Genomic DNA, 26,148 nt, shown 5'->3' on the forward strand with positions numbered 1-26,148 from the left:
AGCTGGGCGCGGTGGGTATAAAAGGGTCAGTATATATTGAGAAGGCCAGAGAAAGAGAAACCAGGAGAATGAGGAGAGAGGGAGGAGGATCGAGGTACAGACGGTGAGGACAGGAGAGGGAGACAAGAGGCAGAAGGCAAGAAAAAGAGAGAGAGGGAAAGAGAGGGTTCCGGAATTGGAGGGAAGAAAGAGAGAGCGAGCCAGAAAGGGAGGGAGGGAGAAAGGCGGTGAGAGGCGGGGGCCTCGAGAGGGTGGAAGGAGGGAAGAGAAGGGCGGGGCACGGAGGCCCGATCAAGGGACCGGACTCAAATCTGACTTCTGCCGCTCTCGGTAAGTTTTCAATCCGTTATTCAGCCTGTGATTTCTTTCTTCACTTGGGTGTGCAGCAGTTTGGAAAGGAGACCCCCACTCTCACCCCCTTGCCAGATTGGGTGAAGCTTGGAAATCCTTGTAATTTAAGAAGTGAACTCTTGGCACTTGGGGTGGAGACTTGGAAAGAGGTGGGGCCCGACGGATTTTAGGGTTCCCAGCAGAACCCCCCCACCCAAAAACTTCCTGCGGTTTTACTCTATGGCTGTCCGCTCCCCCCGGAAGACCCTGAGGTCAGGACTTCTCATGAGAACAACCGAAGTCTGGAGACACTCCAGCCACCACCCGCCACCACCTTCCTGCCGCCCTTTCTGGACACTGAAGGGTCATGAGGGCTGGCTCCTTCTTTTCAGGCCCTCTCCCACCCCCAGCATGGATCTTGTCCATTTTCTCTACAAGGTGTCCACTGGACACTAGTCTGGCGGCAGGGCAGGGTGGGGTAGGGACCTCGTGGGCATAGACAGGGGCTGGGGTTTCCCTGGTGCTTGGAGGCATGCGGCGGGGGGGGGGGGGGGGGGGGGGGGTGAGATGAGTCACCGACCGGATGACTCACCGGGTCCCCCTTCCTCCCTCCACCCCAAGAGAGGAGTGGGGTGAGTCAAGATTGTCCATCTCTGGGGGCAGCCCCCAGCTTCTGATCTATCTGAACAGGCAGCAATAGGAATTTTTCACATCCTTGCCCATATGTCCCCAGGGACAGGGCTCTGCAGAGATGGGAGCCAGATTGCTAGTCCTACTCATTCCTGGACCCAAGTCTATCACTGGCCCCCTCCAGGCCCTGGGAAATTCATGAGTCTGGGCCACCAGCTCCCTCCTCCTTCACAACCAGGCATCTAGCTCCCAGCCTCCTCCTCCCTCAGACCAGAAGTTTGGGGCTCCTAGCCCCCTTTTCCATTAGACTTGGGAGTCTGGACTCAGCCCCTGTCCTCACCAGGATTCAGGCATCTCACCTGCCCCTGTGCCAACAACCTCTTGAAGTGACTGTCGTCTCCCGACATCCCGCCCCAGGCTTCCAACACAGCCATGTCACTCCTCCTGCTGGTGGTCTCTGCCCTCCACATCCTCATTCTCATTCTGCTTTTCGTGGCCACTTTGGACAAGGTAAGCCAACTTGGAGGACAGGGGCCTCCTGTCCCTCTGGCCCCGCCCCCTCGCCCTAGCACTCCCTCATGAGCTCTGCCTTCACCCTACCCTTTCCCCTGATGAGCCCCCACCCTACACTTTCCTATTAAATCCATGCTTTCCCATGGCACCTTGCCCTTTTTCCAACCCTGCCTAACCTCCCTGACTTTGCCCTTGTTCCTCTACCCATCCCAGTCCTGGTGGACTCTCCCCGGCAAGGAGTCCCTGAATCTCTGGAATGACTGCGAATGGAACAGTGACAACAAAACATGGGACTGCAGTAGCGTCAGTGAGAATGGTGAGGCCTGAGGGGCACTGGAGATGGATCTGCAGAAGGGAGGGATAACCCCAAGTCTCCTCCCGGGACCAAGGATTGAGAACCCCCCAAGGTTTGAGTGGGCGGGTTATGGGTCCCCATGCTGAGTGACTGAGGCTGACGTATGATGACCCACCTTTCTGAACGGCAGGGGGAAGTATGCTCGTGTTCTAGAGTGAAGTGAAAGTCGCTCAGTCGTGTCTGACTCTTTGCCACCCCATGGACTATATAGTCCGTGGAATTCTCCAGGCCATAATACTGGAGTGGGTAGCCTTTCCCTTCTCCAGGGGATCTTCCCAACCCAGGGATTGAACCCAGGTCTCCTGCACTGCAGGCAGATTATTTGCCTGCTGAGGTTAAAAACCCAACTCCCGATGATTTAGGAGTAGAGGCCACAGGCTATAGGTTTAAGGAATGGGGGGAAAGCTTCCAAGATTCTGAGAAGACAAGATCATGTTCCCAAAGTCCTAAAGAGGCAAGACAGGTGTTCTGAATGGATGGCTGGGCCCATGCTATTCAAGTTCCAGTGGGGTGGACCACGTTGAGATTCTAAAGAGGTGAGACCGAATCCTTGCAAGGTTCAAAATAAATGGGGTCAGATGCATCTGAGTTCTAAACGGGCAGAGCTGCATCCGCTAAAATTTCTAAGTCAAAGAAGGTGGAAGATTAAATGCTCTTTCTGTAAGAGCAAAGGAAGAATTTCTGCTCTAACAATTCGATACCATGTCATACTGGAGGTAGCCAATGCAATAAGGCAGGAAAAAGAAATAAAAGGTATAAAAGATGGGAAAAGAAGAAGTAAAACTGTCTCAATTCCCAGTGAGCATGTTTATATACAAAATCCTAAAGAATCTGCAAATGGCTTCTAGAATTCCTAAGGGAATTTAGGAAAGTTACAGGGATCAAAGTTGATATAAGTAATAACTACTGAGTATATGAGGTTGAACGCCTCTAAATGAAAGAACGGTTGGTGGGAGCAATGATGAGCGAGCAGGTGGAGCTGGAACTCTGGACCTGCTGTAACTTCCTCCTCTGTCTCCTTATTGCAGGCTGGCTGAAGGCAGTGCAAGTCCTCATGGTGCTTTCGCTCATCCTCTGCTGTCTGTCCTTCATCCTGTTCATGTTCCAGCTCTACACCATGCGGCGAGGAGGGCTATTCTATGCCACTGGCTTCTGCCAGCTTTGCACCAGTGAGCACGGTTCCCCAGGGAACTGAAAGGAAGGGAGGAGGCCTGTGAGGATGGGGGGGAGGGTGGGGGGAAGAACGGACACCTAATGAAAGAAAACACTTCTCAACAACACGAAGACCACCTGAGGTTCTGCCTTTGGCTACCTCTCTGCCCCAGGGACTTCAGGAACTTGTAGTTTTCAGTGTCTCAGTGGTGGTTTGTGGTGTGGGTCTCTGAGTCATGGGGCAACTGGTACTTAGAGCTTCAAGGAGCCAGGGCTGGGGAAGGGGTTGTGGACGGATAATCTAGATCCCAGGAACAGAGGGAGGCTAGCAGGGATAGGTAGCTAATTAATAACACCAGGCTGCTACTGCTGCTGCTAAGTCACTTCAGTCATGTCTGACTCTGTGCGACCCCATAGACAGCAGCCCAGGCTCCCCCGTCCCTGGGATTCTCCAGGCAAGAACACTGGATTGGGTTGCTACTTCTGTCTCCAACGCGTGAAAGTGAAGTCGCTCAGTCGTGTCCGACTCTTAGCGACCGCATGGACTTTAGCCTACCAGGCTCCTCCATCCATGGGATTTTTCCAGGCAAGAGTACTGGAGTGGGGTGCCATTGCTTTCTCCAAATAACACCAGGAGAGAACTCTAAATCATAATAGTAGTGGTCTTATAATGTCAACCAGTTGCTTTTTTTTTTTTGTGGACCGACCTTTTATCAGACGCTTCAGGGACTTTTATGTACTTTTCATTTTTTATGACTTCAGGTGCAAAGAGCAAAGTTAATCATAGTTATCATTTGGGGGAGCATTACGTTTCTAGGTTTCCTCTTGTTCTACTGATTTACTACCTGTGTGCTTGGCTTGTGTAAAGTCACTCAAAAATATTCCTTGAATGGATGGATGGATGAGTAGGTATTATCGTCCCATGTAATGGATGAGTAACGGAGGCCCAAAAAGATCCACTAAATTGCCCAAGTCCAGTCTGCAGCAGCCTCCAAGGCGCGGCGCTAGAGGAGTGAACTACAACTCCCAGCAGGCAGTGATGCACTCGCCCTCAGGCGGTTTCTTTGCCCCGTGGCTTGTTGGGAAATGCAGTCCCGTTATGCGAGTCAAGGATGACGTTTGGTTCCCGTCTCCCCTCAGGCGTGGCGGTGTTTACCGGGGCGCTGATCTACGCCATTCATGCCGAAGAGATCCTGGCGGCCCGCCCGTCGGGTGGCAGCTTTGGTTACTGCTTCGCCCTGGCCTGGGTGGCGTTCCCCCTCGCCCTGGCCAGCGGCATCATCTACATCCACTTACGGAAGCGGGAGTGAGGGTGGCGCCTCCCCTTGGTTCCCCAGCCGACTCCCGGCCCCTCCATCTCACCCCCAAAACCCCACCCCGCCTCCTTTTCTATTTGAAACAGAAAATAAAACTGTTTAACCGCCGAGTCTGCCTTTGACTCCTTCCTTCCTCCTCCTGGGACCCTGGGTGCTCACGCCTGATCGTTCCTGAATTGGGACAGCCCCCATCACCAGCAGTTCAGCCTTCAGAACATCGAACTGATCCCCTTCTTATCTGGGACACAGGAGCCCGCGGTCCTGGCGGCCCTTCCCCTTCCACAGACCGGAGGACCCCTGCCCTCCGGGTGCAAGACTCAGGATTCTTCCCAGCCTAGATATTCAAGTACTTCTAGATAAGAACCAGGCGTCTGGGTTTCCAGCCGTCCCTCCTTGGCCAAGGGGTCTCTCTCTCTCAACCAGGCAGGATGTGTGTCTTGTTCTAGGTTACTGAGACCTGAGACCCTTTACTGCAGTGCAGTAATGCCTGCACCTGGCCAATCGGTCTCCTCCAGTTACAAAATGTAAAGAAGCTATGAGGAACTAAAAATAACTGTGTGCATGCGCATTTGGGGCAAATTCTGGACAATAAGATACAAACAGACCAAAAAGCCCAACTGCCACTTCCGAACGAAGAGCCAGGAACAAAAGCAGGGCACTACACACATACACCAGCAAGGGGGTGGGCAAACCACCTAAGCGCCCCTCCACCCCACCCCTGAAAACACCCATAACCCTCACCCTATAGAAGGGACCAGCTCGCCTCTCCTTAAGGGAAGCTGTTCTCCCTCCCTTCCCGCTATAGCAGGAGCCCCAATAAAGCCTTGCCTGAACTCCTTGTCTGGCCTCTTTATCAATTTCAACTGATTAAGAAGGCCAAGAACCCTCATTGGTAACAGTGGTCTTTTTTTTTTCTCCCTAGGACACTTCCTCTGGGAAGATACTTTTCCATTTCCCTCTTGAAACCCAGCCCCTCTTCTTCCCCCATCCTCTGCAAATGTTGCCTCTAGTCCACATGACACCTTAGTACAAACTAGATGAGATGCCTCCTCCCTCCCCTTCTCCAGGCTCAACCTCACATCAGGACACTTGTGAGAAGGGGAGAGGCCGGGTTTTAGACCAACCCACCCCTAAGCCGTGTGTCTTTGTGCAGTGAACGATCTGCTCTATCTCGGGTGTTCAGAAGACCCAGTGTTTTAGGGAGTCAGGTCCTCCCTAAGATCCTCTTCTGTGACGCAGCCTATTTCAGCAACAACCCCAGTCTCTCTCCAGAACTACAGCTTTCTTTGCCAGTGTGTGCATGCTCGTAGCTCAGTCGTATACGTTACGACTCTGTGACCCCATGGACTGTAACCCGCCAGGCTCCTCTGCCCATGGAATTCTCCAGGCAAGAATACTGGGGTGGGTAGCCATTCCCTTTCTCCAGGAGATCTTCCCGACCCAGGGATCAAACCCAGGTCTCCTGCATTGCAGGCAGATTCTTTATGGTCTGAGTCACCAGGGAAGCTGGAAAAGTGAAAGTCACTCAGGTGTGTCTGACTCTTTGCGACCCCCATTGTACAGCCCATGAAATTCTCCAGGTTAGAATACTGGAGTGGGTAGCCTTTCCCTTCTCCAGGGGATCTTCCCAACCCAGGGATCAAACCCAGGTCTTCCACACGGCAGGCGGATTCTTTACCAGCTGAGTCACAAAGGAAGCCCTAGGGAAGCTGGGGACCCACCCAAATGCATTCCCCCAAGACCCAGAGTGTCTTCTTTCCAGGATTCCGAAACCTTCCTTCTTTTCAACCCCTGCAGCTCTCTGACTCATCCAGATTTATGAAACATGATTTATTCCTTTGGGAGAAAGGACAGGGGAGAAATTGATAGACCAATAAATATTGCACAGGGCACTGGTGGAGGCAAGATCCAGGCAGAGGTAGTTTCTGTAGAAAGGGTGAGGGGCCTGGGCAGCGAAGGCACCTGAGTTTTGTTGTTGGGGCCTGAGTGGAAGTGAGCCTTGGTTTCTGGTTCCTCCTGGCCCACAGCTTTCTGCCGGGCACAAAGCTCCCGACCACTTCAGCCTGGACAAGCTGATAGGCAGTTGACCAAATGGCCTGCCTTATAAGTAGCGGCAATTGATAGAAAGAACAGGTCTCCTTCAGAAATTCTGATTGGTTGCTTCTCTGCAGGGACAACTGGCTGCCCAAGGTTGGTAGTGCCCGGCAGCTGTCTCACTGGCAGTTTGCCAGGGGAGTGGACTAAAAGGTTCTCATTGGCTGCAGGCTGGAGCTCCGCCTCGGTGAACATGATGGGCATTTTGCCCGGTACGGGCTAAACAGACAGTGATATATGGCCTCCGGAGGGCACAGTTTAACAACTGGGCCTGGTGGTGTGTAGCGTTGCACGGCTGTGATTGGCTGGCCCTCCCTCCTCAGCCAAACTATGTTTATAAGTTTATGATGAAGGAGGGAGTAAGAGATGGACCAGAAGCAAAGCCAAAAAGCTTTGATTGGCTGTTCATCGGAAGAGGGGCGCCTGGCAACGGAGGGCTGCCTCAGTGGGCGGTTTTGTTTAAGAAAACAGCATAACGGAAGTGGTAGCGAGTAATTGGAAGTTGGGGAGTGGCGAAGCCTCTTAGCCATGATTGACAGCTTGTCAAGGAGGAGGGGGCGCTTAGTTCCCAACCAGGTTACTGGGCTGGGCTGCGCCGAGAGGTTTCTCTAAGGAGTTGTCTTCGCTAGGTGCGGACCTGGGGGAAGAGACAGTAGCCAACAGGTCTAGTTTGGGGAGGCCCGGGGGCGGGTACATCCCGACGGTGGGGGCCAGGGCTTGCAAGTGGGCCAGGGCCCTCTTTCCGTTGAAGGCCACGTCACAGCCTGACTGGGCTAGAAGCCAGTTCTCCACCTCTGACTGGAGCCACTGGGAGGTCTCTGCTGGGGGAGAGGCAGGTGTTGTGAGGTCAGACCAACCCGAAGGACTAAGAGTGGGCAGCGGGGAGGGTGCAGGCCAAGGAGTAAGAGGGGTCTGGGTTTGGAAGAAGCCTAGTGGAGTGGGACAGAACCTAGGAGGCTCAACGTTGGGGCTCTCATCTGGGGACCAGCCAGGGACTCTTGTTCAGGGAGGAGCCATCTGGGCTCTCTAGTAAGGGAGTATATGGGTTGGTATATAGGAAGCAGCGGACGGGGAGCTGGGAGAATACCACGACAGGAGTCTGATCCAAGACTCCTATCGCGGTTGAGGTTGAGGTCATCCCAGGAGCAGGCCCACCGAGACGGAAACTGGGTCAGGGGTCCCGACTGTTGAATCCGGTTCACCAGCGCGAGCCGGGTTTGGGCGGCGGGCATCGTGGGGATGGAGTCTCACTGGGGCAAGGCCATCTGGGACTAGGGACTCTCGACTCCGTAGTGGCAGGGTGGAGTTTGTTCCAGGTGGGGCCACATCTGCGCCCAGCAGTTAGGAAGGGGCGGGGCCTATGGGGAAAAGGGCCGCAAGAGACCGGGCGGGACCTAGCGAGAGGGGCTGCAAAGGGGTGGGGCCTCCTGGCCCCTGCGGGCCTACCTTCCAGCGGGCCCTTTGCCCCCCCGGGCCGCCGGGCCAGGAAGCTGTGCGCAAGCAGCGCCTCTTTGGTGTGCTCGTCCTGTGCGCGCAGGACCAGGGCGCTGAGCAGCTCTGCGTTGTTGGACGTGCTGCGGTAGTAGAGCATGTGTGCCAGCTCCAGCGCCTGCGCGCTGCGCCGATGTCCGAACATCTGCACGCAGGACAAAATCCGGGAGGGGCGGGGCCTGCTGGGACTCCACGCCCCGCCCATACACACACCCCGCCCAATCACACACGCGCCCATATACAACCCCACCCATACGCACACCCCTAGGTCATTCAGGCAGGTACGGCCCTTCCCAAGGGCTCCCGGGACCTCAGCGTCCCTCTCCGGCTCAGGTATTTTTACGCTTAACACACACGCTCTCGCCCCAGTGCCTCGGAGGCCGCTGCCCGGATTTGCTTATCTGAGCCACGTCACAGTGGATGTGTTCGAGGATTCACAGACAAGAGTTTTCGCCTGGGCACTTTTCATTACAATTTTTTTTTGAAGTCCTTATCATCTAGACACACTGAAGTATTTCCAGATGATGTGTAGAATTTGCTTCAAAATAATCCAATGGTGGTGGGCGGGGGAGGGAGTGTCTTTAGGTGAAACCTGATTTTACTAATTGTTGACGCTGGGTGCTGACAACAGAGGAGCTTATCATACTATCCCATCTGTGCATTTGTTTGAAATAATTTTTTGAAAGGTCCTAAATATTGTAAAGAGCAGTGTTGCTGTTTAGTTGCTAAGTCCTGTCCGACTCTTCGTGACCCCCTGCCAGGCTCCTCTGTCCGTGGGATTTCCCAGGCAAGAATACTGGAGTGGGTTGCCATTTCCTTCTCCAGGGGATCTTCCCAACCCAGGGATTGAACCCAAGTACCCTGCATTGGCAGGTGGATTCTTTACTGCTGAGCCACCAGGGAAGCCGGAAGAGAAGTGTTAATGGACGACAAATACTTGATGAGCCACTTTCCGGAAAGAAGGGAGGGAGAGGCGGGTCTGGGGCCCAACTGTCTACTGGCTACCCCTTCCCCACCCTCCATCCCTCCTGCCTGGACCCCTTTCCTCATTCCTGTTGTCCCTGAAGAGGGAGATGAGAGCCCACCAGTGCCCTCTGGGACTCGAACTCAGATTCATCCACCCAAATTCGTCCTTTCATCCACCAAGTGAGTTCGGGGCTGCTGGGTCCTGCGGCCTGCAGGCCTGGATGCCAGTCCTATCTCTGCCCCTCCAGCTGTGAGGCCGTGGCCAAGACCTAAGTCTTCGGGTAGCCCTCTCTGTGAGCCAAGGCAAATGACAGAAAGGGCACCAGAAGTTAATAAAACATGGCACAGAAGCTGGCCGGTCACAAGTACTTAAAGATTAGTTACTGAAGTATCTTCTGCCCAAAGAGTGTTGCCCACCCTACGTGGAGACCTACGGTGAAATGCCTCTGAAATGAACACAGCCCTGGAAAATCACTGAAATGGCCTGCATGGTCCCAATGACATGCTCTGTGTGAACTGCACTCTCTTCTTACAAGGCCAGCACAGTCAGTTTATGTCCCTGCATTGGAACGAATCGCCAATTTCTTTGGCTGGAGGCAAGATGCAGGAATTGGATGCATTCACAACTGTTATGAAAAATACATTGGGTTGTGTGCCTGTTTCTGCCAGGCTTATGGAGTGGAATTCTTGCAGGTTAAGTGAGCAGGTCATGCCATTCCGAGGCAGACACATGAGGCCAGACCTCTCCCTGGAGAGGGCTCACCACTGGCAAGTTAAATGTCCCTCCGACACTTGCCAAGGCCCATGCTGAGCAGTGTCTCTCCTTACCCAACTCCTCAGTCCCTCCTTCCTCCTCCCCTGGGGTCCGTATCTGGGGTGGCCCCACCATCTACACCATCACAGATCAGACCCCTGGCACCATCCTGCCCCCTCCTTGCCAGCCTGTCACTCTCTGGCCCCATCCTCCTGCCTTGACTCTCTCTGCCCTGTCCCCTCCCATCCAACCCACCTAATGCATCACCCAGCCTCCTCCCGGGTCTGTCTCCCCTACTCCCTTCTCTGCAAAGCCCCAGAGTTGAGCCTGCCCCTCCCCTGCTCACACTCTCACATAGCCCCCTAATGCCCTCAGAGACTCCAAACTCTGTGGCCTGGCCCCAGGGATTTCTCCCACTCAATATCCTGCTCCTCTCCCATGAATGCAGCCCATATTAAATGAGCCCAGTCTACCCTGACAGTTGCCCTGAGCGCACCCTGCTCTCGTGGGCTTCTGGGCCTTGGGACAGGCCAAGTGGCTTCCAGTCTTTTCTTGAAAAACACTCACTGTCTTATCGTCAAGGTTCAGGATAGACATCACTTTTCACAGACAAGCAGCTGCATCCCTGGGTCCCTACAGGGCCCACTGCTGCCTCAGTCAGGCATGTGGCTGTCTGTCCATGGGCCCCACGCCTCTCCCCCTAGGACAGGACCAGCCCTGAGGCATCTCTGGGCTGCCAGCTCAACAACCCTTCTCAGGCTGCCCCGCAGGCCTCCCCAGGGAACCAGGACATGTCAGGAGCCCCTTCAGCCCAGGAAGTCTGGGAGGGCTTTCTGGAGCCTCTGAGATGACGGTGAGGAGGGGTTGGTCAGCCTAGCAAAAGGACGCATGCGTGCATGCTAAGTCGCTTCAGTCGTGTCTGACTCTTTGTGACCCCATGAACTGTACCCACCAGGCTCCTTTGTCCGTGGGGATTCTCCAGGGAAGAATACTGGAGTGGGCCGCGGTGGCCTCCTCCAGGGGAGAGTATGTTTCAGAAGGAACAGCACATGCAAAGGGAGAGAAGGGGAGAGAAGTAGCAGCGGGAGGAGCCACAAGTATATTTTGGTGGAGCTGAAACTGAGAATTGTGTCAGATGAGGCCGAGGAAGCCCCACCTCTGATGCCAGGTTGTGAGCAAGGGAGGAGCAGGGCAGCCCAGTGGCCATCGGGGACGGGCTGGAGGGGATCACTGGGTGGGGGAAGGCTAGGAAGAGGATCTGAGCTGGAGCTGAGACAGAGGACAGGAGATGGGCACAGAGAGCCTGGGGAGCAGAGCGCCATGGGGGCAGGAAGGACGGGCTGAGGACTGACAGGTTGGGGCGCAGGGGCAGGGTAATTTCCAGGGGTCTAGACAGTGATCTGGGGACAACGGGGCTGTCCACAGATGGAGAACCAGGAGGAGGAGCAGGCGGGAGAGACACTGCCCTCCACCTGGCTGTTCCAGACTTGAGTGCGGAGCTCCTGGATCTAGGAGGTGCGGGGGAGCGGCTTGTGGAAACCATGGAAATGGATGAGCTCTCTGGGCGAGAGGTAGGAAGAGGGCCGTGTATCCTGCTGTATAATCAGCCTCCCAGGTGTCTGATCAGAAGGGGAGATACGGAGCTGGGGAGGAGAAGGGGGTTTCAAGGGAAGATGGATGCTCTGTGCGCAGCTGGACAGAGGCCAGGGAGGCCTGCATTTAAGGCACGGAGGGAGTCACTGGTAGTCTAGAAATTAGGATTTGGCGCCTTTGGTGCCATGGCCTGGGTTCAGTCCGTGGGTTGGGGAACAGAGATCCAACAAGCCAAATAAATACAGAATGAACTTAAGGAGGCTCAGCCTGGGGCATGGAAAAATGTCTAAAAGGGATCAGTAAATGAACAGGTGAACTGGGCTTTAAACTGAGTGTCAGAGCCCAAGAGACTCAAGAGTTCTCCATCCCCAAGGGCCACTGTGAGGTGGGACAATGGTCCTCCCTAAGCTGAAAATGTGCATGTCCTCCCCAGAGCAGCTCAACACCCTCTTCCCCCTGTCCCTCTGCCCCTGTCTGTGGTTGCCACATTCCCTCTCTGCTTACAGCCCTTCCGTGGCTCCCCTCTGCCCTGAGGACGAAGCCCAGAGCCCCTGCCTTGGCATTCAAGGCCCTCGCCACCCCTCTGGGGCCTTGCTTCTCCGTCCTGCAGGCCAGACTCCATCCCTATGAGATTCCCCAGGCTATGCTCACCGTGCCCCTTCTCCAGCAGGCTCAACCCCCGCCTTTCAGAGCTTCCCTCAAATGACACCCGACCCCTGGTCCTCGGCAGGAAATGCTCCCTGCTCAGCCAGCGCAGCCTGGTTATTATCTGTGGGATTTATTACCAGGCTTCCTAAGAGCCCGTTGGGATGGCTGAAAACAGCTTGAAAATCAATGAACCAGCAAGTGAATGATCAGGTACAATGGACAACTCGCGCCAGTTCGCACTCTTGGGGCCGGTGCCAACCCCGGGGAGAATCAGAAAAAGGCAGCCGCCTCAAGGCAGAGCTCGAGGTTCAGCAAGCAAACCACAAGTTGGATTCCAGCCCCTATCTGTCCCTTTGGCCATGAATCCTTGGGTGATGAACGACCTGAACAACTGGATGAGGCAGCCCTGCGCTCACATGTAGCAGAATCAGGAAAGGCGCTTGTTCACAACACAGGCCCTGGTCCCAGAGTTTGGGGGTGGGCAAGCCCAGACTCGGAGGACAAGAGCCCAATCAGTAATAATAAAAATCAAGGTGATGGTGAACTCTCATACAACACCTTCTGGACTGTGGGCCAGACTCTGTTTTCCATGTTCAGCGTATTAATGCATTTAATCACCACAACAACCCACTGTCATCTCTGCCTTTGAGGTGCACAGAGAGGTTTAAGCAGCTTGTTCAAGGTTACACAGCTTAGGACTTCCCTGGCACTCCAGCGGTTAAGACTCCGCACTTCCACTGCAGGGAGCATGGGTTCAATCCTTGCTTGGGGAACGGAGATCCCACATGCCATGGATCTCTCACACATACACACACACACACACACACACACACACACACACACACCCCAATCCTTGCTTGGGGAACGGAGATCCCACATGCCATGGATCTCTCACACATACACACACACACACACACACCCCAAAGCTAAAAGAATAGGCCACACAGCTAGAAGACGGTAGAACTAGATTCAAACCCAGGCAGTCTTGTTCTAAAACACACCCTTCACATCACCAAGTGCCCAGTGAGTGGCTGTGAACGCTTGTGTCACACTAGCCGTGGGCCAGCCCTGCACCCAGCGCTCATTACAGAGTCACTCATCTCTTCCTCACAACAGCCCTCCTAGGAGGGTCTAGCTATTTATTAAGCCCATTTTCCAGATGAGAAAACTGAGGCTCAGGGAGACTGAGAAACCCTCCCAAGGTTGTGTTGAGTGAATAAGGAAGGGAAAGAAAGCCCAACCCAAAGCAGGAATAATCCACAAAAAAAGAGAAACAAACTGATAGGGTGGCCTGACCTTCTAGCTGACCATCAAAGGGCAGGCTTGGTCGGGGGGTCACGTACCTTGGCAGCCCGCAGGCCCATGAAAGCAGCGAAGAGCAGCAGCAACAGGGAGGTGGCCATCTTGAGGTCAGAGAGCACCACCATGCCCACGTTGACGAAGAACACTACACCCGAGACGACCAGTGTGACGTTGAGGATGGCACGCTGCAGGGTGGACGTGCGCACCTTCAGCTCGGGCAGCAGCTGCTCCAGGCCCTCCAATGGTGTATCCTTGAAACTCTTCAGCACTAAGTGCCCATTCTTTGTTCGGGCTGCTAGTATCACCCGCTTAAAGTATCTCCTGATGGCCAGAGATGGAGGGGCGAGGACAGTCAGAACAGCCCCCAGGAGTCCCCCTCCAACCCTAGGACATTCTCTCTGGCTCTGAAGTCACACCATCAGTTTAAAAGCTACTTAAAAATGGTGGTAGGAAAGTCAGATGGAAGCTAAGTGTCCAACTAGAGGGGATCACTAACATGATGCAATCCCCTATTATTGGACACATAGGTTGCTTCTGATTTTATGGACTTGATAAATGAGAGCTGAATAAAAATTCTTTAGTTAATGTTCAAACCCAAATTCTATATATATTTCAGGGTATCTGCTAGGTGCCAAGGAGTGCTATTTAGTTCTGGAGAGACAACAAAATGAGTCAGTCACTGCCTTTGTGGAGCTTATAGTCCAGCATGAGAGACAGATAATTAAAATAATTAAACAGACAGTCTGCAAGTATAAATATCTCCTTGGAATAGATTCCTGGAAGTGGAATTACCGGTTTAAGGGATATGAGAGGCTTTTTGTCTTTGGTTTTTGTCTTTGAATTTGTAACCATATTTGATAGTCTGATTTCCAGACACACTGGGTGACTGACAGGCCCTCTGGCCAACTGTGAGATGATATGGCTCCCCTAACAATATCTATATTTAACTATGTGTTAAAAACATAATGTTCTTCAGAAACCTGGTGGTACCACTTTTTCAGAATGTGGCCTTCCCTCTCTGAGCCTCAGTTTTCCTCATTTGGAAAATGGAGAGAAATGTCCCTAGCCCTTCTCTTCCCCTAAGAACTGCAGTTCTTATTTCTCCTTGGGAAGAAGAGGCACTATTTCATTGACCCTTTGTCCTTTCTTGACTTCCCACCCAGGTCCCAGACACCCAAATCCAGACACTGACCTGTCGGTCCCCTCTCGACTCTAACCTTGCTCCCTCTTGCTGCAGCTGGGGAACAGGGGCCGCCTCACCTCTCTGCAGGGGGCGATTTGAAGAAGAAACGCTTGGAGCCCACGCTGGACTTACGGGGCATCTTCCCAACTCGCTGGCCCAAGGCCCAGAAATGCATGTAGATATACTGGTCCAAATTTATTGTCACCTGCCAAAGGGAGGGAGAAGGAAGCAAAGCAGCTGAGCATAAGCCACGGTGTGAATGCAGGATACTGGAATTACATGCCTTACCCTCAGTGATCCTCTGCCTCCCCATCCACTGCCCAGACTCATCATCATCCAGTGTGCAGGCAGACAGCCATGTATGGTTGTTCATGTTGTACACTGCACAAGGACACACCATCCAAGATGGCACCGTCCACATCATAGTCATCTTTATGACCATATTTCCTAGCATCTATAATGCCACTGATTTTAAGGTACTCAATCATTTTATGAAGCAACTAAAAGGGAAAATATATTGTCAATTAAACTATGCAACAGGGGCTTCCCTGATAGCTCAGTTGGTAAAGAATCTGCCTGCAATGCAGGAGACCCCAGTTCGATTCCTGGGTTGGGAAGATCTGCTAGAGAAGGGATAGGCTACCCACTCCAGCATTCTTAGGCTTCCCTGGTGGTTCAGCTGGTAAAGAATCCGCCTGTACTGCAGGAGACCTGGGCTCAATCCCTGGGTTGGGAAGATCCCCTGGAGAAGGAAAAGGGTACCCACTCTAGTACTGTGGCCTGGAGAATTCCATGGACTGTACAGTCCATGGGGTCGCAAAGAGTCGGACACAACTGAGGGACATTTCACTTTCACTTTTAAAACCATGCCACACTACTGCTTCTAAGTCACAATCCAATTTCAGAGACGGTAAAGTCTGACTTTAGAAAAAAGCACATCTTAAAAATCACCAAAATGCGGTCATTTTAGTATTTTGATTATAATACTACAGTATTTAGTATTTTGATTATTAGTATTTTGTTGACTTTTTCTTTTGGCTGTGCCATGCAGCTTATAGGATCTTAGTTTCCCGACCAGAGATTGAACCCAGGCCCCAGCAGTGAAAGTGCTGAGTCCTCACCACTGAACCACCAAGGAATTCCCATATTTTGTTGACTTTAATGGTGAGTATTTTGTATTATTTATTATAGTCAGCCCTCCATAACTGCAGGTTTCACATCTGTTGATTCAACCAACTATAGGACTGAAAAAAATTTTAATTCCAGAAAGCAAAACTGGAATCTTCTGTGTATCACCAACTCTTTTACACAGCATTTACACTGTATTAGGTATTACAAATAATCAGAGATGACTTAAAGTGTGCAGGAGGATATGCATAAGTTATATGCAAATACTATGCCATTCCATATAAGAGACTTCAGCATCTGAGGATTTCCATATCCTCAAAGGCACTGGAGCCAATCCCTGCCCCCCACACCAAAGGACAGCTCTCTTAATAGTCTACAGGCAGATGGTGATAGAGTCTCTAGTCCTAAGAAGACCTGTATCTTATGATGCTTTTCCAACAGGTGGCAGTGAAGTTACCTGAGAAGAAGCACCTTTTTCTATTTCACCAAAGGTGCCACATGGGCTAGTGTTTAGGACTACAGCTCCCAGCAGCCTCTGCTTCCCAAAGGCTCCACCCCTGCCCAAGGTCTCCTGGGAGTTTGAGTTGTTAGCTGGAAGACAAGCACCTGGACCTCATCCTGAGGGTGATGGACCACCAGAGCGTAGGCCAGGGTGTCCTCCGTGAGTGGGGAGAAGTTGGCCTGGGCCAGCAGGGGCTCCAGGGCCTGAAGCACTTCCTTCTCATTGGACAGACGCTGACGGTCTGTAAGTGAAGGCTGGTCAAGAGTCTCCCTGTCAGGGTTGATGGGGTCATACAAGGCCTGAAGAGAGAGTCAGAGAGAAGAAAAATGGACTAGGTCAGAACGTGAGGGATTGTAAAGATGTTCCTGGCCCCATATGTTAAATAATGGGTTACCCCAAGGCTGGATTTGGGGCCCTCTTCCTGTCTCTCCCCTCAAGCTCACTATAAGTTGCCTCACCATCCCCATGGCCTTAAACACCATCTCCATGTAGATAACTACCCAACTCACATCTCCAAATTGGACCTCTCCTCTCAGTTCTAGACCTAATATCCATTTTCAGTTCGTGGGGATGTTTAGTAGTAGTAGAGTAGTACTTCCCCTTCCCCCACAGTAGTAAAGAAGGCGGCGGCTGTGGGGCTGCCCAGATAGACTCCATTCCCAGCCTCCTTTGAGGCTAGGTGTGGCCAGAATTCATCCACAGAATATGAGCAGAAGTAACAGATACTTCTTGCCCCTCCTGCACCTTCCACTCTTTCCTTGTTCTTAACAACTTAGAACGCTCTCCTGCCTACAACTGAGTTCTGAGCCCACAGAGATGAAGACAGGGCCCTGAGGGGATGGCAGAGCAACAACATGGAAGGAACCTGGGTCCTGGCATCATCTCATGAGGAACAGAACTGCTCATCTTACCACCATGGCCCACTTACCACAAGGATGTTAAATGGGAGAGGAAGAATCCTCCACCTCCTTTAAGCCATTGCCTTGTGGGGTCTGCTTGTTACAACAGCTAAGTCTTTATAGGAACTAATATAAACTCTCTACCTGACATTTCTTTGGGATGTTATGGTTGCCTCAAATCCAGTATGCCAAGCCCACAAGATCACATCCTCCTATCCCCATCTTCCAGCAAAATAACCATCCTGGATGCCCCCTCCCAAAGTTGTTCCCCCCAACCTTCCCTGGCCTCTTCCCTGAGCATCAGATTCTCACAGGCAATTATGTCTTTGGCATCTCCAACTGGATGTCTAATGGCGTCTCAGATCTAACACGATCTAAGGAAAATGCTCCATTTCTTCCTCCTCCCCACCTCAGTCTTCTCCTTTCAGGAAATGGCTCTGTGATCCATTCAGATGCTCTGATCAGGAACCCTGGAGGCATCTTTGATTCCTTTCTTATCATCACCCCAATATCTGATCTTCAGCAAATTCAGCAGACTCTCCGAATCGTTCTGGACTCAATCTTCCTTTCCATCACCACTGCTGCCTTCTCGTCCCAGCCACCATCGCCTCGCACCTAGACAGGTGCATCGGGTTTCCACTCTCCCACCATGTCCAAACCAGTCCCCACGTGGCTGTCACGAGGAGCTTATTGAGATTATAAACAGACGCTATCCCCCCAGCAGCTTCTCACAACATTTGGAATAAAATCCAAATTCTTTCTATGACCTTCAGTGTCCCCACAGAACTGGGTAATGCCTTGTCCATCTCATCTTATGCACCCATCAATGCCGCCCAAAATTGTTGACTGACTGAATGAATGAATGAAAAAAAAGAGCTAGGGACTTCCCTGGTGGTCTAGTGGTTAGGACTCTGTGCTCCCAATGCAGGCGGCCCAGGTTTGGTTGGGGAACTAGATTCCCACATGCCACAACTAAGAGTTTGCGTGTCATGACTAAAGACCCTGAGTGTTACAACAAAGATGGAAGATCCTGCATGCTGCAACTAAGACCCAGCACAGCCAAATAAATAAATATGTAAAAAAAAATTTTTTTAAAGAACGAGCTTCCAGGTGGCTTGCCTATTTGTTCACAGAGAGATGGAGTTTCAGGGTGACATATAATGTGTCCCAGACTATCCAACCATCCCCAGAGGGAAGCACCCCTCCATAAAACCAGCCCCTAAATTCCACCCTCTGTGTGTCTCTCAGGAGAGGCAGCCTTAAGGAACAACACATCAAGGTCAGGGGAACCTTTTGTTAGTGGAAGGAAGGGAGGGGGCATTCCAAGTGGGAGGAATGGCCTGGGCAAAGGTTTGGAGACGGAAAGTCCAGGGTCTCCGAGACAACGGAGCCAGGTGTCTGACGATGTAGTAGAGAATCGAGCCCAGCAAGTCCTCATGTGAACTAACTCCGAGGGCCAGCCTGTGCTGGCCCAGAACAGAACTGGGGCCCAGAACTAAGGCCAGTGTCCAAGTCCTTCCAGCCAGGCTGACAGAGCCGGTCCCATGGGCCATGCTCTCAAATTCACGGAATGACCTTGAGAAATGACTTTCCCGGGGCTGAGCTGTACTTTGAGAGTGAGGGAATCTCAGAGCTGGAGGAGAGAGAAGTACATTCATCTAACGTCCACTGCAAACCAGATTCTCTTCTGGGAACTTCGCATCCGCCCATGGCTTCCAGCCAGAAACCTGGATGTGGCGGGTGACCCCTGCTGTTCCCTTTCCTCACATGATATATTAATCACGATGATTCCACCTCCAAAACAGAGAGCCACTCCGCCAGGCTCTCTCCTCCCCACCAGTCCTGCCCAGTCCACACCACCATGGCCTTCTCCTGCCTGGATGAGTCAGCCGTCTCCAGGGCCCTTCCAAATGCCCTCGCCTCCCTCCTCTCAAGACCACTCTCAAGCTCGCTGTGTCCCAAAGTGGGTCCTGAAACTCCTCCCCAAACCTGCTCTCCCTCACCCTCATCTTCTCCATGTCAGAGAAGTGCATTCTTCCAGGAGCTCAGGCCCAAGGCCTCTGGTCATCCTGGACTCCTCTCTTTCTTCAACCCATCAGCAAATCCTGATGGCACCCATTCAAAATAGATCCAGGATCCGACCACTTCTCATCTCCTGGGCGGTCGTAACGGCTTCCGCACCAGTCTCCCGGCTCCCATCCTCACCCCCAAGTCTGTTCCCGGCAACCACTAGAGGGCGCCTATTGTAACAGAAGTCAGCTCGCGTCTGTTCGCTCAGAGCCTTTCCCTGGCTCTCACCTCACTCAGAGTCAAAGCCAAGGCTTCACTGTGTCCCATAGGGCCCTGAAGGATATGGCTGCGGGCCCCTCCACTCACTCCAGCTTTGCCCCTTCACTCACTCACCTCTAGCCCCTCCTACACACCATGCACACTCCAGCCACTGGGCCTTTGCACTTACCATTCTCACAGATCTCCACATGGCTCACTCTGGCCTCTTTCAGGCTCACATGTCACCCCCTCAGTGAGGCTGCCCCTGACTGCCCCACCTGAAACTGCAAAAAACACCTCTCCTTTCTTTTTCTCCTTAATTAGGGTTACCAGATTTAGCCAAAAAATAAAATACAGGACACCAAGTTCAGTTGGATTTCCAGATCAACAATAAGTAACTTTTCAGTTTAAGTATGTCCTATGCAGTATTTGAGGATTGTATTTACATGGACATAATTATACTTTAAAAAGAAAAATTTCTCATAGCTTATCTGAAATTCAAATTTAACTGGGTTTAGAGGGTCAAAGAGTGTCCCCTAAAAATTCCTGTCCTCTGGGAACCTCAGAATATGACCTCATTTGGAAAAAGGGTATAATTTGCAGGTATAATTAAGGTATCAAAGTGAGACCATACTGGATTAGGGTGGGCCCTAAATCCAATGAGAGTGTCCTTATAAGAGACAGAAAGGGACACACAGAGAAGAAAGTGATATGAAGATGAAGACAGAGATTAAAGTGATGTGTCCACAAGCCACGGACTGCTGGAAGCTTGGAGAAAAGCATAGGATTGGGCCCTTCCTCTGAGGCTCCAGAAGAAACTAACCCTGCCAGCACTTTGATTTTGGACTTCCAGTCTCCTGAACTCTCAAAGAGATCTCTTGTTTTAAGCCAGCCAATGGATGCTCATTTGCTATCGCAGAATTAGGAAATGAATAAGCTGGGCGTGCCGTACTTTATCCGGCACCTTCTCTGTGGTACTTAGCACTTCTTAACATACTTTACTTCTTTACCTTGTGGAGGGTCGGTCTCTCTCCCTGGCATGTGATGCCATGAGGCAGATACACAGGTGCACCACTGAGGCCAGGGGCCTGGAACCATTGCAGGACACAGTAGGTGCTCAGCAAACATGCACTGAGTGAATCCAATGAATGAATGCACAAGGGAAAGGAGGCCCAGAGAGAGGGCACCTGCCAAGGTTGCCCTCACTCCTGGTGAACGACAAAGCTGGCGTCTGAACTGGGGCTCTTCTTGTTCTTTGCCTGCTCCAAACTGCTTCCTCAAGGTTCTTAGGTCCTCAGCAAATGTAATCCAGTGTGTCTCACTCACCTCTGATGCTTCTACCTACCCTCTCAGGGTCTCCGTTTAAAATCTGCTGCCCCAGGACTTCCCTGGTGGTTCAGTGGTTAAGAATCTGCCTTGCAGTGCAGGGGATGTGGGTTTGATCCCTGGTCCAGAAACTAACCCATACGCCATAGAGCAACTAAGCCCAGGAGACAAAACTAGAGTGCCTCAACGAAAGATCTCATGTGCCAGTTAAGACCCGATGCAGCCAAACAAATAAATAATAATAAAATAAAATATGCTGCCTCGGTGAGAATGTGTGTCTTTGCTGCATATTCTATGTTTCAATATAGTTAAACGTTTGAATAACTAAAAATAACTTTTTAAAGAAAAAGAATCCTGTCTCCAGAGGCCAGAGATGCCCCAGAGAAGAGCTTGGAGGCCAGCAGACAGGAGCACAAATCTTGGGACCTGCCTCATCTTGGGCTCAACGGGGCCCTCTTGGAGCTTCGGTTTCTTCTTCTGCCAATGGGGCTGCTGGCAGCTACTTGGTGCTGCAGGAAGTTGATGATCCTGATGCAGAGGGGCCATAGCTGCTACTCATCAAAGCAAGGAGGGGACCTATGGGGGGCAGGGGCAGGAAAGGGTTAATTCAGCAGGCCTGAGTTGTCCAAACCTTGCACATTCCAAAGACCTGGCCCTTGAAGGGCTCCTGGGAAAGAATGTTGAAGCACTCATTCGCAGGGATCAGTTCATGTTCCTGGTGGTCATGCAAGGTGCACTGTCTACATCCTCCCAGGACTGTTTCTTCACCCAGTCTTCTTCCTTGACTTCCAGACTATGGGCACTGAGTCCATCTCTCTACCCAGCTGTCCAAGAGGCAGCTCAAATTTCTAAGTCTAAACTGAGCTCTCAGTCTTCCCTGCAGACCTATCTCTGCTCTGCTTTCCACATCTCAGTAAGTGGCAGCTGTATCCTTCAGGAGGTGTGGGCATGAACTGCTGGAGGCCCCCCTGACTTCTTTCTCTCCTTCAAGGCCCTGCCCACTCAGCCAAATGCTGATGCCTTCCAACCATTACCAGTGTCTGACCACTTTTCACCACATCCACTGCTATTACTCTTGTCTGAGCTGCCATTATCTCTTACCTGGACAAACATAATAGACTCTTTAATATATCTCCCTGCCTCTGATGGTCTGTTCCCTGCTGAGCAGCCAGAAGAATCCTATTAACACCGGAATCAGTTCATGACCCACCTCTGCTCTGAATCCTCCTGTGGCGGCTCCCAGCTCGCTTACATAAAAGCCACGTCTCCAGCACAACCCACGAGGCCAGGCACAATTTCCCCTCACTCCCTCTCTGCTGTCACCTCCTGCCCTCTTTACCTCCAGCCAGTAGTTCCACTGCCATTCCCCCAACACTCCAGGCCCTCACACCTCAGGGCCTTTGCAATTGCTTTTCTCTTGAAAAAGAGAACGTTTTCTCAATGTTTTTTCTTGAAAAAGAGGACATTTCTACCTAAAATGTCCATCCCCAGACAGCCATTGAGCTCACTGCCTCAGTTCACGCAGGTATTAGCTTATCTGTCACCTCCTCAGAGAAGCCTTCCTTGACCACCCTGTCTAAATCAGGCCCTTTTCTCATCGCTTTCTATCCCACCTTCAATGGCACTTACCACTCCTGGGTGTCATATTTTACATTTTTTGTTTTCAATTTGGCCACACTACGTGGTGAAGAGCCGACTCACTGGAAAAGACCCTGATGCTGGGAAAGATTGAGGGCAAGAGGAGAAGGGGGCGACAGAGGATGAGAAGGTTGGATGGCATCACCAACTCAATGGACATGAGTTTGAGCACGTTTGAGCATGTTTGAGCACTGGGGAGACAGTGAAGGACAGGGAAGCCTGGCATGCTGCAGTCCATGGGGTGGCAAAGAGTCAGACACAGCGAAGTGACTGAACAACAACACGGCGTGTGGGATCTTAGTTCCTTGACTAGACATCGAACCCGCAGCTCCTGCACTGGAAGCTCAGAGTCTTAACCACTGGACCACCAGGCCAGTCCCTCATATTTATTCATTTATCATCTTCCCACCTGGAATATCAGCTCCAGAAGGGCATGGCTTCATCTGTTCTGTTCAGTGCTGCCTCCCTGATGCTTAGAGGAGGGCTGGACTCCAAGTAAGCACTCAGAGAATTTTTGCTGGATGAACAGATAAGCAAACAAGGACAACAGGGCCACAGGGTCCCGGTTCTCACCTGCAGCTGGGTCAGGACATGATGGTAGTGGAACAAAGTACAAAAGTCCACGTGGGCTGTGAATTCCTCCAAGGCCGCCTTCTCCGCAGGAGTGGAATGGAACTCCTATTACCTCGAGAAGCAAAACATCTCTTTAGGTCTCTCTCTCCTTCCTCATGGCGGGTAATTCTTTCCTGGGCAACCCAGACAGACAATCAGAGCTCTGAGCTCTTTAAAATTTTGTGGGTTTTTTTTTTGGGGGGGGTGGGGAGGGGGAGAGGACTGATCAATTTCACTGAGAGAAACTGAGGTAGCCCTGAAGAGTGAAAAACAGATGGCTTAAAGAGCTAGGGTTTCAAGTCACCACTCTGATACTTACTGGCCAGCAGTCACACAATGCTTATTTGTGTGCCAGGAATTGTTTGCTGGCATGATCTCATCCTCCAGAGGACACAAGAAGGCTGATGGAATTATAATCCTCATTGTTCAGAGGGGACACCTAGGTTTAGGAAAGTCACTTGCTGAGGGCCACACTGTCCATAAAAGAGAAGCTGAGACTCGAGACCAGGCCTGGTCCAGAGTACACATATTAACCCACAGTTTTAGCATTCCTACCTCAGTGCCCTGGGTGAATGCTATCCCCTCTCTGAGTCTGTTTCCTTACTGGCAACAGAGGATCATACCCTCTTTCTGAAAAAACCGATAGTGACAATTTGATGTGATTACATGTGTCTATCTAAATGTGTGTTTATGTGTGTGTATATATACTTCTGTATATGGATAAAGCCATATACGGAACTATGGCCATACAGAGGCATTTCATACATACGTATATGGAACTTAGGCCATACAGAGGCATTTCGGTTCAGTTCAGTCGCTCAGCTGTGTCCAACTCTGTGACCCCATGAACCAAAGCACACCAGGCCTCCCTGTCCATCACCAACTCCCAGAGTTTACCCAAACTCATGTCCATTGAGTTGGTGATGCCATCAAATAATAATTATTAAATGAAGGAATGATGATAAAGAATAATCACAAGTATGATGGTGACAGTGGGGTAAGAACTTAATTAAGCTCTTAGGGTTGAGCAAGTATCTACTTGCCTTACCCTAATCCCCACCCTGCTCTACAGTCAGTACACTTTGGTTCAAATCTGAGTCACTAGTCATGACCTTGGGTGAGTCACTGCCCTTCTCCTGCTTTAGTTATCTCCTTTGTAAAGTGGGAATGATGGTGGTACCTCTTACTGGGTTGTTCATTATTCAATAATACATGGAAAATGCTTAGCACGGTGCCATATAAGAGCTCAGTGCAATATAGTTATTGCTTCGTTGGTACAATACTTATTATTAGGTAGTAGTCACTGTAATGATGAGGATGAAGATCATACCCGTTTTGTAGAGGGTAAAACCACCCGCCCATGTGAGTGCTTGTTCAAGCCCCCAGAACGAGCTAGAGTCTGGAATCCCTGCTTCATCTACATCTTGGCAGTCAGTCCCCAGCTTTCCAACTCACTCCTCGCTCACCTGGTCCTATAAAGGGCAAGTGAAGTGAAGTCACTCAGTCGTGTCCGACTCTTTGCAACCCCATGGACTGTAGCCTACCAGGCTCCTCTGTCCATGGGATTTTCCAGGCAACAGTACTGGAGTGGATTGCCATTTCCTTCTCCAGGGGATCTTCCCGACCCAGGGATCGAACCCGGGTTTCCCGCATTGTAGACAGCCGCTTTACCGTCTGAGCCACCAGGGAAGTCACAAAAAGCTGTCACATAATGGGTAAAGGAACTACAATTCCCAGGGGGCGCCGGGGCATTCTTCTATAGCTTGAAGGGCTGTACCGCCGCGAGGCCTGCCGGGATTCGTAGTCCCCAGGCTCTCGGACCCGGGACGGGCGGTACCTGTATCAGGAGGCGGAGCAGCTGCTCTTTGGAGAACGGGATGTGCCGTTCGCGGTACTGCTGGGCCCAGTCGCGGGGCTCCGTGGGGTTCCACATCTTGCGGTACTCCCCCATCTTGACCTCCAGCGATGACAGGGCCCGGGGGTGACCGAGAAACGAGGGCAACAGAGGCCATACTCGGACCCTGGATCCCCAGACCCCTCGGGTCACATGCAGCATGGCTAGACCCTTTCCCCGCAGCCTAAACGAGGGAAATGGGAAGAGGTCAAAAGTCATCTGGGGGAAAGGTGCCCCCTCCACCTCCGCGTCCCAACTTCCAGGGGCCGTTTCTACCCCAGGCAGCGGGTAAAACCCATCCACCCGCCTCGTAGGCCCTCCTGTCCATCCCCTCCCACACTATTCAGTTGGCCTGAGTCCCAGGCAGGAGTTTTGGGGGAGCGTTTTGCAGGCCCAGAAGCCCTGTGGTGACACAATCTCTGCGGCGTCTAGGCGTCAGGTGAATCTTAAGAGTATAGGATATGCTCGGAAAGCTACGTGAGTCTGCAGGGCCGCCCACCCCCGGCCATGCAATCTTTCACCCTTTCCCTCACCTTTAGGCAACGCTCGACTGTCATTGAGCCTCCTGCGCATGTGCAAAAAGGCGCCCTGGGCCTCCGAGTTTCGGCTTCAAGCCGTCGTAGGACGCATGCGCAATACCTGGGGTCTTAGAACGGAGTCCATTTTCTTCTAACGCCCAGTCGCGACTACGCATGCGCAGTCTGCCTGGCTTGCTTCACGCGCTTTGCTTGGACTCGGCGCATGCGTTACAGAAGTATTTCCTTGTCCACAAGCTTCAAAGGGGAAGAGGCAGGGCGGGCGCGAGACTCCGGGGACTACTGGGACTTGGGCAGAGATTCCCGTGCGCAGCCCGCCAACGGCGGGCCGCCTAACGTCCGCTGAAGCCACGCCCCCTTTCGTGTCAACTCTGGAATAGGCGGGGGAATTGGGGCGGGGCTTCAGCGCAGCCAATCAGCTGTAGAGGAACGAAAAGGCGGGAAAAAGAGGAGGAAAAAGAAGGCTGAGGTGGTGCCGGGGACCAGGCGGGGAGGGTGGGCGGAAGGAAGATCCGGCCTGCAGGTGACTTAAACCCGGCCTCCAGAGTAAGGCTGACCCTGTATCAGGCAACATCTCCCCGAACCTTCACCACCCCCATTCCACGCCTTAAAGGAAGAACCCGGATTCTCTGAAGGTAGCTTAGCGCCAGGGGCTTGGCCTCCATTATGAGGGGACAGCTGAGTTCGGAGACCCTGTTCCCCACACATCTGAGGTCCAAACTTGAGGAGAAACACTTTTATGAAGATGGAGCTGAATTCTAAGGGAAGGTCCTGATTCTAAGGCAATCACCCCATCACCAGGACAGCCTAAAATCTACCCTGAGGTGCCTGGGGTCTCTGCTCTGCGTGCTGTTGCCCCCAAATCTGAAAGGAATCCTGTTTTCAGACCTCCCAGGTGTTCTGATCGCCATTCTAGCACCCCTCATCCCTCAAAAATCCCATTAACACAGTTCTTAAAATGGGCACTCTGGCTCCTGTGTCAGAGACATCACCCCAATATCCTACCCTCTCCCCTCTC

At 52.0% G+C, this 26,148-nt stretch overlaps 2 protein-coding genes across 5 annotated transcripts; one reads left to right on the forward strand and one right to left on the reverse strand.

Moving 5' to 3' along the window:
- Positions 1 to 6: 6 nt before the first annotated feature.
- On the forward strand, positions 7 to 4,397 carry EMP3 (epithelial membrane protein 3). Of its 3 annotated transcripts, none has more exons than XM_052655995.1 (5): positions 7 to 25; positions 1,378 to 1,470; positions 1,687 to 1,789; positions 2,857 to 2,997; positions 4,121 to 4,397. In XM_052655995.1, the coding sequence occupies exons 2-5, from the start codon at positions 1,393 to 1,395 to the stop codon at positions 4,288 to 4,290; spliced, it is 492 nt and encodes a 163-aa protein (XP_052511955.1). In that variant the 5' UTR covers positions 7 to 25; positions 1,378 to 1,392; the 3' UTR covers positions 4,291 to 4,397. The 3 variants fall into 3 exon arrangements, with proteins under 3 accessions (XP_052511955.1, XP_052511954.1, XP_052511953.1); XM_052655994.1 differs by lacking the exon at positions 7 to 25 and adding an exon at positions 81 to 330; XM_052655993.1 differs by lacking the exon at positions 7 to 25 and adding an exon at positions 83 to 330 and having other exon boundaries at positions 1,304 to 1,470.
- A 1,723-nt stretch (positions 4,398 to 6,120) lies between these two features.
- Positions 6,121 to 25,156, reverse strand: TMEM143 (transmembrane protein 143). 2 transcript variants are annotated; one of them, XM_052655991.1, is made up of 8 exons: positions 25,128 to 25,156; positions 24,538 to 24,778; positions 22,662 to 22,766; positions 16,062 to 16,256; positions 14,405 to 14,532; positions 13,186 to 13,465; positions 7,837 to 8,026; positions 6,121 to 7,211 (listed from the first exon to the last, which is right to left on the reverse strand). In XM_052655991.1, the coding sequence occupies exons 2-8, from the start codon at positions 24,754 to 24,756 to the stop codon at positions 6,952 to 6,954; spliced, it is 1,377 nt and encodes a 458-aa protein (XP_052511951.1). In that variant the 5' UTR covers positions 24,757 to 24,778; positions 25,128 to 25,156; the 3' UTR covers positions 6,121 to 6,951. The 2 variants fall into 2 exon arrangements, with proteins under 2 accessions (XP_052511951.1, XP_052511952.1); XM_052655992.1 differs by lacking the exon at positions 25,128 to 25,156 and having other exon boundaries at positions 6,121 to 7,208; positions 24,538 to 24,774.
- Between the last annotated feature and the right edge of the window lie 992 nt (positions 25,157 to 26,148).

This window comes from Budorcas taxicolor, chromosome 18, assembly GCF_023091745.1.
Source record: "Budorcas taxicolor isolate Tak-1 chromosome 18, Takin1.1, whole genome shotgun sequence".
NCBI classification, from domain to species: Eukaryota; Metazoa; Chordata; class Mammalia; order Artiodactyla; family Bovidae; genus Budorcas; species Budorcas taxicolor.

Excerpts from the sequence above, each read along its gene's own strand:
- EMP3 (XM_052655995.1), top strand. The coding sequence starts at position 1,393 with ATGTCACTCCTCCTGCTGGTGGTCTCTGCCCTCCACATCCTCATTCTC. Across the intron at positions 1,471-1,686 it reads TCGTGGCCACTTTGGACAAG|TCCTGGTGGACTCTCCCCGG; the intron begins GTAAGCCAACTT and ends TACCCATCCCAG. Across the intron at positions 2,998-4,120 it reads CTTCTGCCAGCTTTGCACCA|GCGTGGCGGTGTTTACCGGG; the intron begins GTGAGCACGGTT and ends GTCTCCCCTCAG.
- TMEM143 (XM_052655991.1), bottom strand. The coding sequence starts at position 24,756 with ATGCTGCATGTGACCCGAGGGGTCTGGGGATCCAGGGTCCGAGTATGG. Across the intron at positions 14,533-16,061 it reads ACCCTCAGGATGAGGTCCAG|GTGACAATAAATTTGGACCA; the intron begins GTGCTTGTCTTC and ends TCCCTTTGGCAG. Across the intron at positions 13,466-14,404 it reads AAATCGCCCCCTGCAGAGAG|GAGATACTTTAAGCGGGTGA; the intron begins GTGAGGCGGCCC and ends TCTGGCCATCAG.